We start from the raw sequence: 13711 nt of genomic DNA on the forward strand, positions 1-13711 counted from the left end.
ATAAATACATAATAGTTAAAAAAAACCATAAGTATAAATTTGTCAGAATTGGTTTCTTGCACATTGTTTTCTTTGGTATATGTAAGCGAAAGGTTGAAATATGTTGGAATGGTATTTAAAGCAAAGATATTTCAAAATTTACTAATTGCTACCTGTGTGCAGATGAAATTTTGGAGAAAAACTATTTTGTAAAATAGTGATAACAAAATATTGGTAATTCTTTAATTTTGACAAGTAGTTTTCTATAATACCTTTTGTAATAAGTTGAAACAGATTAAAAATTCAAAAGATAAAACAAAAATACAACATGGTCCCACACCCTAAATTAGTTAATTAAATTAATGTGATATAACAATTGACATAATTTTAGTAAAATTTTGTCAGAACAGGTTTCTCACACATGGTTTTCTTTGGCACATGTACATGTAAGCAAAGAGTTGAAATATGTTGATATGGAATTGATAATAAAGCAACTTATATTTATTTGAAAATTGACTAATTCATGAAATTTCAAAGTCAACTATTTTGTAAAATTGTGATAGCTAAAACCTGGTAGTTCTTTGATTTTGTCAAATAATTTTCCATCTTATACTTTTTTTTGTAAAAGTTGAAATTAATTTAATTTTAAAAGATAAAAAAAAAATGCATGACACCCAAAGCAACATAATTTTACTTAATGCAACATAATAATTGACAATATTTTAGCTTAAATTTGTCAGAACAGCTTTCTTGCATATTGTTTTCTTTGGTGCATAAAAGCGAAGGGTTTAAATATATTTGAAAACTTATTTCATATATTTATTAATGCAAAAGATGATATAATTTGACACTGTCCTAAGAACCATCTCAATAAAGGGCAGGTCAGAGACTTAAATTTCAAAATTTAAAGCATTAGAATATAAATATTTCATTAAAAATTTGAAAAAAACCTATTACTGAAAAAGAATTGTTCAATATACTGCTAGTGTGTACTGAAGTACATGTACACTAGTTCCTTGAAAGTTCGTGTCATCGTAAGCTAATATGTATGAGATATGATTCTCGAAACGTCGTTGCTCCTCAACATAAACAAATATCAGCTGATCAAGACATCAAAGCATCAACCAGAGACCTATATTAGATTTGTTATCGAAAAGAATTGAACGCTGGTCTGGGTTGAAGATGAATACTGATCCTGGAAAGCAACAAATATGGTCATAGTAGAACAACTATAATCTCCAATGTCACTTTTGATATGAGATGGTATTAAAAAGTCCTGGCCCTGACGCGAAAATGTAATACAACTCACTTATACTGCCTGGAGTTGAACGAGTAAGCGGCGTGAAGTCCCCGGTGTTGTTCCATCCGGAACTCCTCGGAGAATCATTTCAGGCATAATACCCGATGAGTTCAGGATGGCGTTATTCTATATTGTCCTTTATATATGCGGTCAAGCCGACCAAACCAATTGTGTTAATAATTTCTATTACATATAAACTTCATACGTCAATTTTAATGGACCTGTTGATGTTAATGCAGGCTTTTAAACACACCATCAAGATGACTCGCGCAAAACAAATATAAAACCAGTTGATTTGTAATGAATTTAATGCTGATAACTATGTATGCCGATCCGGTCCATCTGTTCTACCGTGCTAAACGGAAAGGAAACACCCGGTCTTGCGTCATCAAAACAGGCAGGAAAATACCCCAGTCGAGTGGAAAAATACTGAGAAGGTCGAAAAAATAGGCCATTTTCAAAACAATCTTGTAACCGTTCTGCTAAAGATATCGAAAAACTAAACAGACTGTTTTCTTCAGGAAACATTTATCTCTTTGTATGTGCATTGTATATATCTCTGGATTTTTTTCTGAACTTTGAGGGCGATTTAAACAGAACCTCTTAGTCAAAGTGACGATTTTGGCATGTTTGACCCAAAATATCTCATAAATACGAATTTCCACAGGGATACCAGATACATCCAGACCTAGATCGAGCCGAGTTTTACAATGGTTCAAAGGCCCATCAAAATTGTATATGCCATTTTTTCCGCTCCCAAATCGCTACAATAGCCGGCAAAAATCGCGAATTAGCTCATACTATCATTACGTTCCGTAAGGAACGATAACGAGTTATCGCCCCTTACTACACTTCATTCTTTATGAGATTTTAAAAACTTATCTTGTTTTTTGGGTTTTTTTTTTTGTTATTTTTCAGAGCCTCAAGACTACCATTTAAATAATTGATATAAACACATTGTTTATTAAGCATAGTCATTGGTCGGCTTCATGTTAAAATTGCTTTTGTCAAAGTGGCATTTACATTCGCAATGAATGTCAAATGAAAGCAGTTCAATTAGATATTGGACATTTTCATAATTTTTCGATCTCAATGCATATTATGATAAACTGACCCCTCATCATGAACGTTGTCGATTTTTTTCTTTGTACTGTTAGGCGAACAAGAAGTAATACCAGAGACATATATATATGTCTGGTAATACCGGTCATAAAATATCTCGTGCGATTGATATACTTTATAATACAGTACAGTATGTCACAGAGATAATTACGTATTTTCAATGCCTCCACTATGGATCGTAAAGAAAGAAAGAAAGAAAGAAAGAAAGAAAGAAAGAAAGAACTAGCATCCTTAAGATATAATTAAAATTTCCGGACCGTGTATCATTTTCTTTTTAGTCGAAGCAGCGGAAGTTGACATTCTACGAACCGGCGATAACTGCACGGGTGATTGACACCAATGTTGGGGTCAAAGTCTACCTCGACTATCGCTAGACTGGTCAAAGACGTCGCATACATTTTCATTGACAACATGGTATTGATCAAGTGTGCAGCATTTTTTATGTTGGGAGCTATGCTCTCGTATGGCGTGGGTCTGCCATGCTCCCTGACAACACTGGCGGTGTTCGGTGTTTACCTTGTTACGGGCGGATGGCGTTTTACATGGGTTGTTATAAACACTCTCCCTCGAGACCTCAGGTAATGATGTCTACTTTATCTGTGTACATCAGTGTAACAAGATAATTTGGTTGTCCTGTTCAAGATACAAGTAATTAAATGAAGTACTGCATTACAGAAGACGAAAAGAAACCAGAAAATAAAAGTACATTATGCAATGGTTCAGTTGTGTGCAAACTGATAGGCTGACGGCGATTCTTATTTCTATGGTGATTTCATGATCACCATGAGTCTATGCCTCAGGAAGCCTCATTTTGCACATACTCCAGAAACAGTTCGGTTATGTATCCTGATTTCATTTCCAGATCTGTAGTTCCAGATTAAAAACACTTACTTTAAATCCCATTAGCTAATTTAATTGTCAAAAATTGAAATTGGTAAAAAAAAAAAAATCCTCAAATATTTGATTTTTTTTCTTTTAATCCTGAGTAATGAAAAGAGCAGAGTTTGAAATGAAACTTAACTTTTAACCCTTTGAAGTGTAGACGGTGAGAAAAAAAAGGGACTCCACTTATTCCAAGAAGTCTGTTCAAACTATAAATATATAAGTATACCTACCCAATTTTATCTGAAAAGGACCCTATTTGTGCACCCAGCCTATCATCTTGGTGACTGTACCAGCAGAGACATATATACAGAGAGATTAGTAACATCGCTATTTCCCCGTACACATAGTGGCTCCCTTTATTCGTGACCACTCAAGCATATCCCTTATCGAGAGCGTCCTGTCTCCTATAAAACACACGCGAGCGCAGGTAAATCGGGCTATGCGCATGTGTGTATCGTAGTATTGGAACTTATTCGACATGTTCTGGTTAATCCGCCATTACGTCAGACCAAAACATCGTCATTTTAAATACACACAGAAAGCACATCGTTTTATTTAGGCCACTACAAAAGTTACCACATTAACCAAAAACTATCATACTTATGGGATATAGTCTTATTGATCATGCACATTGTTGACATTTATCCGTATTTTCGAAAATCCATTGGGTCCTATTCGACATGTCCAAGTTTGTAAATAGCCGCCATTACGTCAGACCAAAACATCGTCAATTTTAAACGCACACAAAAAGCACATCGTTTTATTTTTGCCACTACAAAAGTTACCACATTAACCAAAAACTATCAAACTTATGGGATATAGTCTTATTGATCATGCACATTGTTGCCATTTATCCGTATTTTCTAAAATCCATTGGGTCCTATTCGACATGTCCAAGTTTTGTAATTAAGCAGCCATTACGTCCGACCAAAACATCGTCAATTTTAAATGCACACAAAAAGCACATTGTTTTATACATTAACCAAAAACTATCATACTTATGGAATGTGGTCTTGATTATCATGCACATTGTTGTCATTTATCCGTATTCTTGAAAACCCCATAGGGACTTTTCGAAAATTGGAGATTCCCGCCGATCTTTCCTGCGTTGTGCTTGACTTTCATACTCAAAATACAAACACTTGGACAGCAAATTGTGATATATTTCATATTGATGACACTTCTGCACTTTGATATTAATAAAATTAAAGCACATAATTGGATCTTGGTGATGATTTCAAATAGAAATTATCGATAATTATGTGTCTGGTTTTCAAGTTTTCTCCAATATGGCGTCTAGTGAAGACTGAACCGAGCGACCGCAAAGGATTGTGGGAAGGCCAGGGGCCACTATGTAAGCACAAGGGCAAATAGAGAGCTGCCAATCTCTCTGTATATATGTCTCTGGTACCAGGTACATTTATTAACTTTTATCTGAACTGTTGACCATTACAGCTGTGATAGATTGGTTTAAAACAGCTAGGCCCCCAGAAAAAAAATAAAAGAAAAAAAGAAGAAGAAAAATCCAAAACAAATGATAAAACACCAATGCCACTTGTCATGTTTTAGCATAACTCATCAATTTCACCACGTCTAATTTTTGTGGTATCAAAGTATTATGGACTTCAGTACAATGTGGATATTAGGTTTATAGATAATATATTGCTTTATGGACGTTGTTTTAATATTTCTTGTTTTTATTTCAGGGGGTTGTCAGTATTACTGAAAACAAAATTTGTTATTAGAGACCATTTAAAATCAGGAACGACAATTGCAAAGTTATTTACAAAGTCTGCCAACAAGTATCCTAATAAAGCGTGCATCTTATTTGAGGATGAAGTCTGGACTTTTCAGGAGGTTGAGGCATACTCCAACTCTATTGCAAATTATTTTTACAATGCTGGATTTCAGAAAGGAGATGTTGTTTCTATTTATATGGACAACAGACCCCAGTATTTCTGCTATTGGCTAGGATTGTCAAAAATAGGAGTTGTGTCGGCTTTAATTAATTACAATCTCCGCAAGCAGCAGCTCACACACTCTATATCTGCAGCAGAGTCTAGGGCAGTCATCTTTGGAAAAGAGTTTACGGAAGGTAAATTGTCATTGATACTACCATATATAATACTAATGCAATTGCTTTTGCATATGTATAAGTACATATGTACAAGTGTGTTCACAGTGTTTAAGATATGTTTTAAGGTTAAGAGTCCAGTCATTTTCACTTATTTGTACAGACCTTGAAATGAAATTTTCTTGATAAATTCATGTAATTTCCTACACAGAGAATTGTAGTGTTTGTGCAATTTTAAGACGAGATAGTCTGATACACATAATATGCTTTAAAATGATGCCAGTAATATTACAGAAAGTACTTGCTAGGTTTACTTACATTACATATTTCATAACCAGATGTGTAGGATGTGGATGAGCTCTTTAATCAAGTCTATATCTGGGATTATTAAACAATTATCTATTCTTTGGAGGTACATGTAATTAGATATGTAAAAGTAAATTTCTTTCAGATATTACTTTTTGCTTTATTAAGGCGAGAAACATGTTTTAGTAAATAAAAAAAATTTCCAAAGATATGAAGTTAGAATACTGAACAAATAAAAAATCCTCATTGTTGAAGGTGCAGGCACCCAGTGTAATATGATCCTGCATATTGATGAAAATGTTTGCTGATTTTACCTGCAGGGAAACAGTAGACACTGGACTATCAGACTTCATTTGATTTCCTGCTGACTTTTAGAATATACCTCAATGATTGTTTAGAGGTGACTACAATTGATAAGGAAGTAGGAAAAATTAAAAATAACTGTGAATCTACAGGAAGAAGTTAATTAATATAAACTGTGAATTACAGATGACGGTTATGATGACTAAACATGTATTCCTCAAACTGATAATGATTTCATTTGGTTTAATGGGTGCCTTTTGTATGAAAATAGTAAGTTTGATTTGATCTTTTCAGATATAAAGGAGGCGGTGCATGGTATCGGAAGGCTAAAACTGTATGTTACAGGAACCAACAGTTCTAATGATACATCCTTAATATGTCTGGATCCTTTACTGGAAAAGAGTTCAAAGTTCAATCCACCCACAGTTCCAGGAAAATTCAGTGGTTGGTTACTAAAAGCTTTATTTTTGTCTGATTTGTGTGGAGAGCTTGAATTTGTTACTTTTATCACTGTCAATAAAAAAGTTTTACATCATGATTACACAACTTGATAATTTCTATATAGGCATGGAAAAATTAGATAGTGGTGCGCCAGTGAGGAACTACCAATATATATAAAAATAATGACCCTTGTTCAAGACATCCCATTCTTTTTCAATGGCTGTTTAAAGACATTGTTATGAATCAAAAGATTGACATTGCTAGATAAGAACCACCAATAACCAAGAAACATATACAAAAATGTATGGTATCATAATTATATTTATGAGCAATGTTTGTTGTCCACTAATTAGGCTGTCATATGACAGGAAATATATATTTATAAAACACTGAGAAAAGGATTACTTAAAATGATATCACATTGGAAGTTTTGTTTTAATACAGTATATATTTTTTTTTTACAGAAAAGTTGTTCCTTGTGTTTACATCAGGAACAACAGGTTTACCAAAGGCCGCTGTTATCACACACACCAGGTAAGTTTAGTGTGAGCTATCCATGTATTTTTCAGATTCTCGTAATTACACTGGCACTGTTCTTTTGATAAAAAAAAAACCACCATTGATAATCATAGTGAATGTTTAAAACCATTTCTAGGATATTATAGAGATACTTTTGTCAAACTTTTTAAATTTGAAACTTGGATAACTTAAAACACAATTTCATAGATATGAAGTTGTTTAAGAAAAAGGAAACCAGTATCTTGTAATCAGAATTGATTGGTAATGTACTTTGTTTCTGTAAAACCCCACCCTTGGACAGAGATTCAGTTTTGTTATTAGAATTAAGTCAAATAGATGTATAGCGAGGTCATTACCTGCGACCCCTGGGATCTTTCCTACAGCTTACAATACTCTAGGCATAAGTAAACTACTAAATAAAGTGACTAAAATTATATGTGTTCAAATACATTTAGCCCTAAAAGACTCAATTGTTGAAGGGCTGTAAAACAATACAATACATAACTACATTCAAATACATATGATTACAGGATTTAGATGTCTTCGCCTGTGTATGTCTAAGTCTTTTTAAAGGAAAAGAAATGAGAGAATGAGCTAATTCTATTATGTTTCTTTCAATGACAGGTTTTTCTACATGTCATTTGCTATCCAGCAGATGTACCGGCTGTCGGGGAAGGACACGCTGTACACCTCCCTGCCCCTCTACCACACTGCTGGCGGTATCTTAGGGGTCGGCCAAGTTGTTCTAGGGGGCACTACTCTGGCTCTCCGACGGAAATTTTCTGCCAGCAAGTTCTGGGAGGACTGTGCGAGATACAACTGTACTGTTAGTACACTGTGGATAATGATATATGTATAATAAACCTCTGAGCCTAATCTGACAAATTCAGAGGTATTAATGTTCACATTGTGCCTCCTTCCATTACTGTATGTACATCTGAAAAGCATTCAGAAAATTTCTTGATTTATTCTTTTAATAAAGAATCGCCTGATTTCATCTGGTACATGTGACAGATTGTAGAAAAACAGGTCACTGCAGCCAGTCATTTATATGCATATTAACCTATAAGATCACTTTGGATATGTTGTTTCAATAAATGTTTTAAAACCTTTTCGTAGGCTGGCCAGTACATTGGAGAGATATGTCGGTATTTACTTGCTCAGCCCCACCGTAACTTTGATCGTCAACACAAGGTGAGGATCATGTTTGGCAATGGTCTGCGTCCACAGATTTGGCAGGAATTTCAAGATCGGTTTGGTGTTGAACAAATGGGAGAGTTCTATGGAGCAACTGAAGGCAATTGTAACACATGTAAGTGTATACAACTGTTTATATACATACCAAAGATTGAGGTTAGTCTCTAATTAGGGATCACAACTTCACCTGTTTATGAATTACATAACAGGTTTTACACAGTCTCTGTCATTTTTGCATCATTTTTCTTTTTCAGAAAAGTCCTGAATATTCTTTCAAAAATTTGTGTCCAATAATCAAAGGTTAAAGAAATGTTTTAAGATTTATTCTGCATCTCAAAATCACTGAATTTTATACTATAGAAAGTTTTGAATTAAAATTAATTGAATGATGCAGTGTCTGAAAAGGTCATGCATTGTAACTTTATCATTATGGAACTTTCTCACCATATCTTATCGTGTAACAACTTAATTCCTCTCAAACTTCAGTCTAGTATCTGTCCTTGTATGACTTGGCTTTGATCCTGTGTTATACCTCGTAACATTTACCTATGTAGATTTAATAGGTGGTTGAGATACTGTAACTATGGTTTTGATGTTGGTTGACAGTGAATCCAGACAATAGGGTAGGAGCTGTCGGCTTCACCACGATGATTGCACCATTTTTGTACCCGATCACACTCATACGCGTTGATGAACAGGGGGAACACATCCGTGACCGAAATGGAGTCTGCATCAAGGCTAAACCAGGTAAAGGCTCGACACAAGCTGAGATGTTTCCACTATTTAACTCTAACTGTAATTTCATTCATACCAGGGAGTAGGTCTGAACGAGATGAAATGTAGTATGAATACTGTTTTTAGTAGTCCAAATGACTGGCTGTTTGACCAGACTGATGGGCATTTTAAACAGAATGGTCTCCCACCGACTATTTTTAGGTCATCTGACCCGAAGGGTCAGGATGACCTATAGCCATCGTGTTTCGTCCGTCGTCGTCCGCCGTCCGCCGTGCGCCGTGCGCCGTCCGCCGTCCGTAAACTTTTCACATTTCAATCTTCTTCTCAAGTTCCACCAGTGGGATTAAGCTGAAACTTGCCAGGAATGATCCTGAGATGGTCCTGAATAAGTGTTGTTATTTTTTGGGTCAGTCCGAAATCCAAGATGGCCGCCATAGCCGCCATTTTGAAAACACATTTTAAACTTCTTCTCAAGTTCCACCAGTGTTGTTGGGCTGAAACTTGCCAGAAATGATCCTGAGATGATCCCGACCAAGTGTTGTTATTTTTCAGGTCGGTCCGAATTCCGAAATGGCCGCCATAGCCGCCATCTTGAAAAACACATTTTAAACTTCTTCTCCAGTTCCACCAGTGCTATAAAGCTGAAACTTGCCAGGAATGATCCTGAGATGGTCCTGACCAAGTGTTGTTATTTTTCGGGTTGGTCCGAAATCCAAGATGGCCGCCATAGCCGCCATTTTGAAAACACATTTTAAACTTCTTCTCCAGTTCCACCAGTGCTGTTGGGCTGAAACTTGCCAGAAATGATCCTGAGATGATCCCGACCAAGTGTTGTTATTTTTCAGGTCGGTCCGAATTCCAAGATGGCCGCCATAGCCGCCATCTTGAAAAACACATTTTAAACTTCTTCTCCAGTTCCACCAGTGCTATAAAGATGAAACTTGCCAGGAATGATCCTGAGATGGTCCTGACTAAGTGTTGTTATTTTTCGGGTTGGTCCGAAATCCAAGATGGCCGCCATAACTGCCATTTTGAAAACACATTTTAAACTTCTTCTCAAGTTCCACCAGTGCTGTTGGGCTGAAACTTGCCAGAAATGATCCTGAGATGATCCCGACCAAGTGTTGTTATTTTTCAGGTCGGTCCGAATTCCAAGATTGCCGCCATAGCCGCCATCTTGAAAAACACATTTTAAACTTCTTCTCAAGTTCCAACAGTGCTATTGAGCTGAAACTTGCCTGAAATGATTCTGATATGATTTCGACCAAGTGTTGTTATTTTTTGGGTTGGTCCGATATCCAAGATGGCCGCCATAGCCGCCATCTTGAAAAAAACATTTTAAACTTCTTCTCAAGTTCCACTAGTGCTGTTGGGATGAAACTTGCCTGAAATGATCCTGAGATGATCCCGACCAAGTGTTGTTATTTTTCAGGTCGCTCCGAAATCCAAGATGGCCGCCATAGCCGCCATCTTGAAAAACACATTTTAAACTTCTTCTCAAGTTCCACCAGTGCTATTGAGCTGAAACTTGCCTGAAATGATCATGATATGATCACGACCAAGTATTGTTATTTTTCGGGTTGGTCCGAAATCCAAGATGGCCGCCATAGCCGCCATCTTGAAAAACACGTTTTAAACTTCTCCAGTTCCACCAGTGCTGTTGGGCTGAAACTTGCCAGAAATGATCCTGAGATGATCCCGACAAAGTGTTGTTATTTTTCAGGTCGGTGCGAATTCCAAAATGGCCGCCATAGCCGCCATCTTGAAAAACACATTTTAAACTTCTTCTCAAGTTCCACCAGTGCTATTGAGCTGAAACTTGCCTGAAATGATCCTGATATGATTCCGACCAAGTGTTGTTATTTTTCGGGTTGGTCCAAAATCCAAGATGCCCGCCATAGCCGCCATCTTGTAAAAAACATTTTAAACTTCTTCTCCAGTTCCATTGGTGCCATTGAGCTGGAAATGGGTGAGGATGTCAAGGAAGGCAAGCCAACATAGTGTTGTTATTTTTTTGGCGTCGTAAAAACTTTAACATTGCAGCAATATGGCGGCCATTTTGTAACATGATTGCGCAATCATGGTTTTCCTGAACAATGCCTATTTCAAACTTCTTCTCAAATTCCACCGGTGGGATTCAGCTCTAACTTACCAGAAATTATCCTTAGATGGTCCAGACCAAGTGTTGTTATTTATTGGGTCGGTCAGAAATCCAAGATGGCCACCATGGCCAACAGTGTTACTATATACATGCTACAGAGAATGCATACTACAATAATATAAGGGTTTTAATTTAGAGTCAGATGACCGTTAAGGCCCCTGGGCCTCTTGTCTTAAATCTGTTGGAGGTGTGAGGATCAGAGGATACTTTGACGATGTTTCCATGTGTCCATCTTGACAGAATTTTGTTAATATTTTGAAATTGTGTAGTTAAATGGGGAAGGATGTTTCCATGATAAGTGGATTATCATGACATGGCAAGTCACGTTAACAGACTAGTATATCATATGACAGTCATATCTATAGGAATAATGTCCTCAAGTGTCAAATATATCCAAAATCAAAATTCCATTTAACAGATATCTGTACATAATGTATTTATAGAGTGTCTGATTGGGATTTTGTCTCAAAAGTCTCAAATGACTTTAGTTTTGGTAATGACAATGAAACTGGTGTATTTGTTTGGAGGCATGTGTGTCTAGTGTAGACATGAAATATACATTTATTTCTGTTTGTGGTAGGTGAACGAGGAGAGTTGGTAGGGAAGATTGTGAAGGGTGATGCTCTCCGAGAATTTGATGGCTATGTCAACAAGACAGCAACCAACAAGAAGATTTGTACCAGTGTTTTCAAGAAAGGTGATCTGGCATTCCTCACGGGAGATGTGCTGATCATGGACCAGTTTGGCTACTTCTACTTCCAGGATCGTACGGGAGACACATTCCGTTGGCGAGGCGAAAACGTGTCCACCATGGAGGTAGAAGCAGTGATCAGTAATATTGTCAAGCTTTGTGACTCTGTGGTGTATGGGGTAGAAATACCGGGTAAGGATACATGTATTTTAATCATATTGATATTAATGTATCTGAATTATAGAAATGATTTATGATTTGTTATTTGTTTACAGGTAAAATCAAATGAATGTAATTTTAATGATGTTTTAAATTGTTTTAGGGTAAATCACCTTTCACAAATTTTGATATATTAACCTTCAGAAAAATAAATATTTCTTTTATAAGTCTATCCTTAAACAAATTGGTTGTGGTGCAACAACCCACCAGATTTCTTCATTACTCCATTTACATTTCCTGTTCAATATCTCAGATACAGCAAAATATTTTTGTTAAAAAATGGATAAGAAAGGAATAATTTTGAATATGATGTAGTTTAAATGATTTTGACTGTGATGGCAAATTCTAACTTTATGACAAATTCTGGTTTACATCAGGCCTAGAAGGAAGAGCGGGGATGGTTGCTATTGAAGATCAGAATGACAATTTAGATCTACATCACCTGCAGACAGAACTACAGAGGTCTCTTGCCTCGTATGCTCGGCCTGTGTTTGTACGACTTTTAAAATCTGTTGCCACTACAGGTAAACAAAAACAAAAAACATCTTAGGAAGTTTGCACTTTATCTGTTGAACTTTAATACATAATTCCATACACAGCTATTAATTAGAAGAAAAGAATTAGATTAGGCCTGCTGCAAATTTTCTTATAGGAAAGTCTTTGTGAAAGGAAATTATTAACATTTTTGAAACATGGGAAATAATTTTCGAATATTGAGCAAAATACTGTAACTGTAGCTGGATGATGATCTAATCACCAGGAACATTGTCATCAGTAATGGTTCAGTAAGTTCAACATCAGTACCGCTAGATAGCTATAGGGAGAGAGTAATTCCAGAAAAATTCTGATGTCTGTAACTACAGGTACCTATATATAGACCTAAAAGAATGCATTACCATTAACGATATTTAATATCTCATTACATTGTTGCTTCTACAGGAACATTTAAGCTGAAAAAGGTGGAGTTACGACAGGAAGGATTTGACCCCAACAAGGTCAAGGACAGACTATTTTTTATGAACTCAAAGAGTGGCAGCTATGAACCAATCACACCACAGGTTTATAGGGACATTTGTAATGGTAAAATTCGCCTTTAGACCAACCTGACGCTGTTCATCATTTTCCAATAGGACAGGTCATTCAGAGTTCTGTATTTCGGGAAACAGCACCTTATTCAACCTGGCGATATCCTCATAGTTTTGTTATTTCTACTCTGACAGAATCATTATATTGTGTGATTTCATATAGATACTGGACTCGTTTATATACATTGAAAGCTTGATATACAGTGGACCCGCGATAATCCGAACGCCGATAGTCCGGAAAACTCACAGTCCGGACGGAAATGCACGGGAACGGATTTCCGTAACGTTATTTGTACTCACCAGTCCGGAAATTCGGATTCCGATTCCGGAAGCCCATTTTGGGAATGGAACGTACTTTTCATTAGTAAATTTCCCTCAATAATCCGGACGATTTTTTCACCACAAGGAGAAAAAAATGTCGGGGCAAGTCACCCGTGTCGACAGCTGTACAGACTATCGCTTGACACTGTGCGTAGTCATAGCGACTGCTGCCAGGTCATAGCCCCAGGTGTTTACCTGTGTTACAATGTGTAGCTTTTGTTTTTATAACGGTACATTGCTTTTTCTCTACGACTTAAATGTTAAAGAATTTATGCACAAACATACAGTACGTGATACGATAATTAATCAATCTCAAATACATGTAATAAATTTATGATCCGTAATTAACATCATTAACACTTGTATTGGGTAA

General features: G+C 36.2%; 1 protein-coding gene across 1 annotated transcript; it reads left to right on the forward strand.

Moving 5' to 3' along the window:
* Positions 1 to 2693: 2693 nt before the first annotated feature.
* LOC117321832 (long-chain fatty acid transport protein 1-like) lies at positions 2694 to 13313 on the forward strand. The gene is made up of 10 exons (XM_033876422.1): positions 2694 to 2979; positions 4993 to 5381; positions 6264 to 6413; positions 6875 to 6944; positions 7554 to 7755; positions 8049 to 8241; positions 8733 to 8873; positions 11603 to 11905; positions 12310 to 12456; positions 12872 to 13313. Exons 1-10 carry the CDS (start codon positions 2741 to 2743, stop codon positions 13027 to 13029), a joined length of 1992 nt encoding a protein of 663 aa, XP_033732313.1. The 5' UTR covers positions 2694 to 2740; the 3' UTR covers positions 13030 to 13313.
* Positions 13314 to 13711: the final 398 nt, after the last annotated feature.

The sequence above is a fragment of the Pecten maximus genome, chromosome 2, assembly GCF_902652985.1.
Source record: "Pecten maximus chromosome 2, xPecMax1.1, whole genome shotgun sequence".
NCBI lineage: Eukaryota > Metazoa > Mollusca > Bivalvia > Pectinida > Pectinidae > Pecten > Pecten maximus.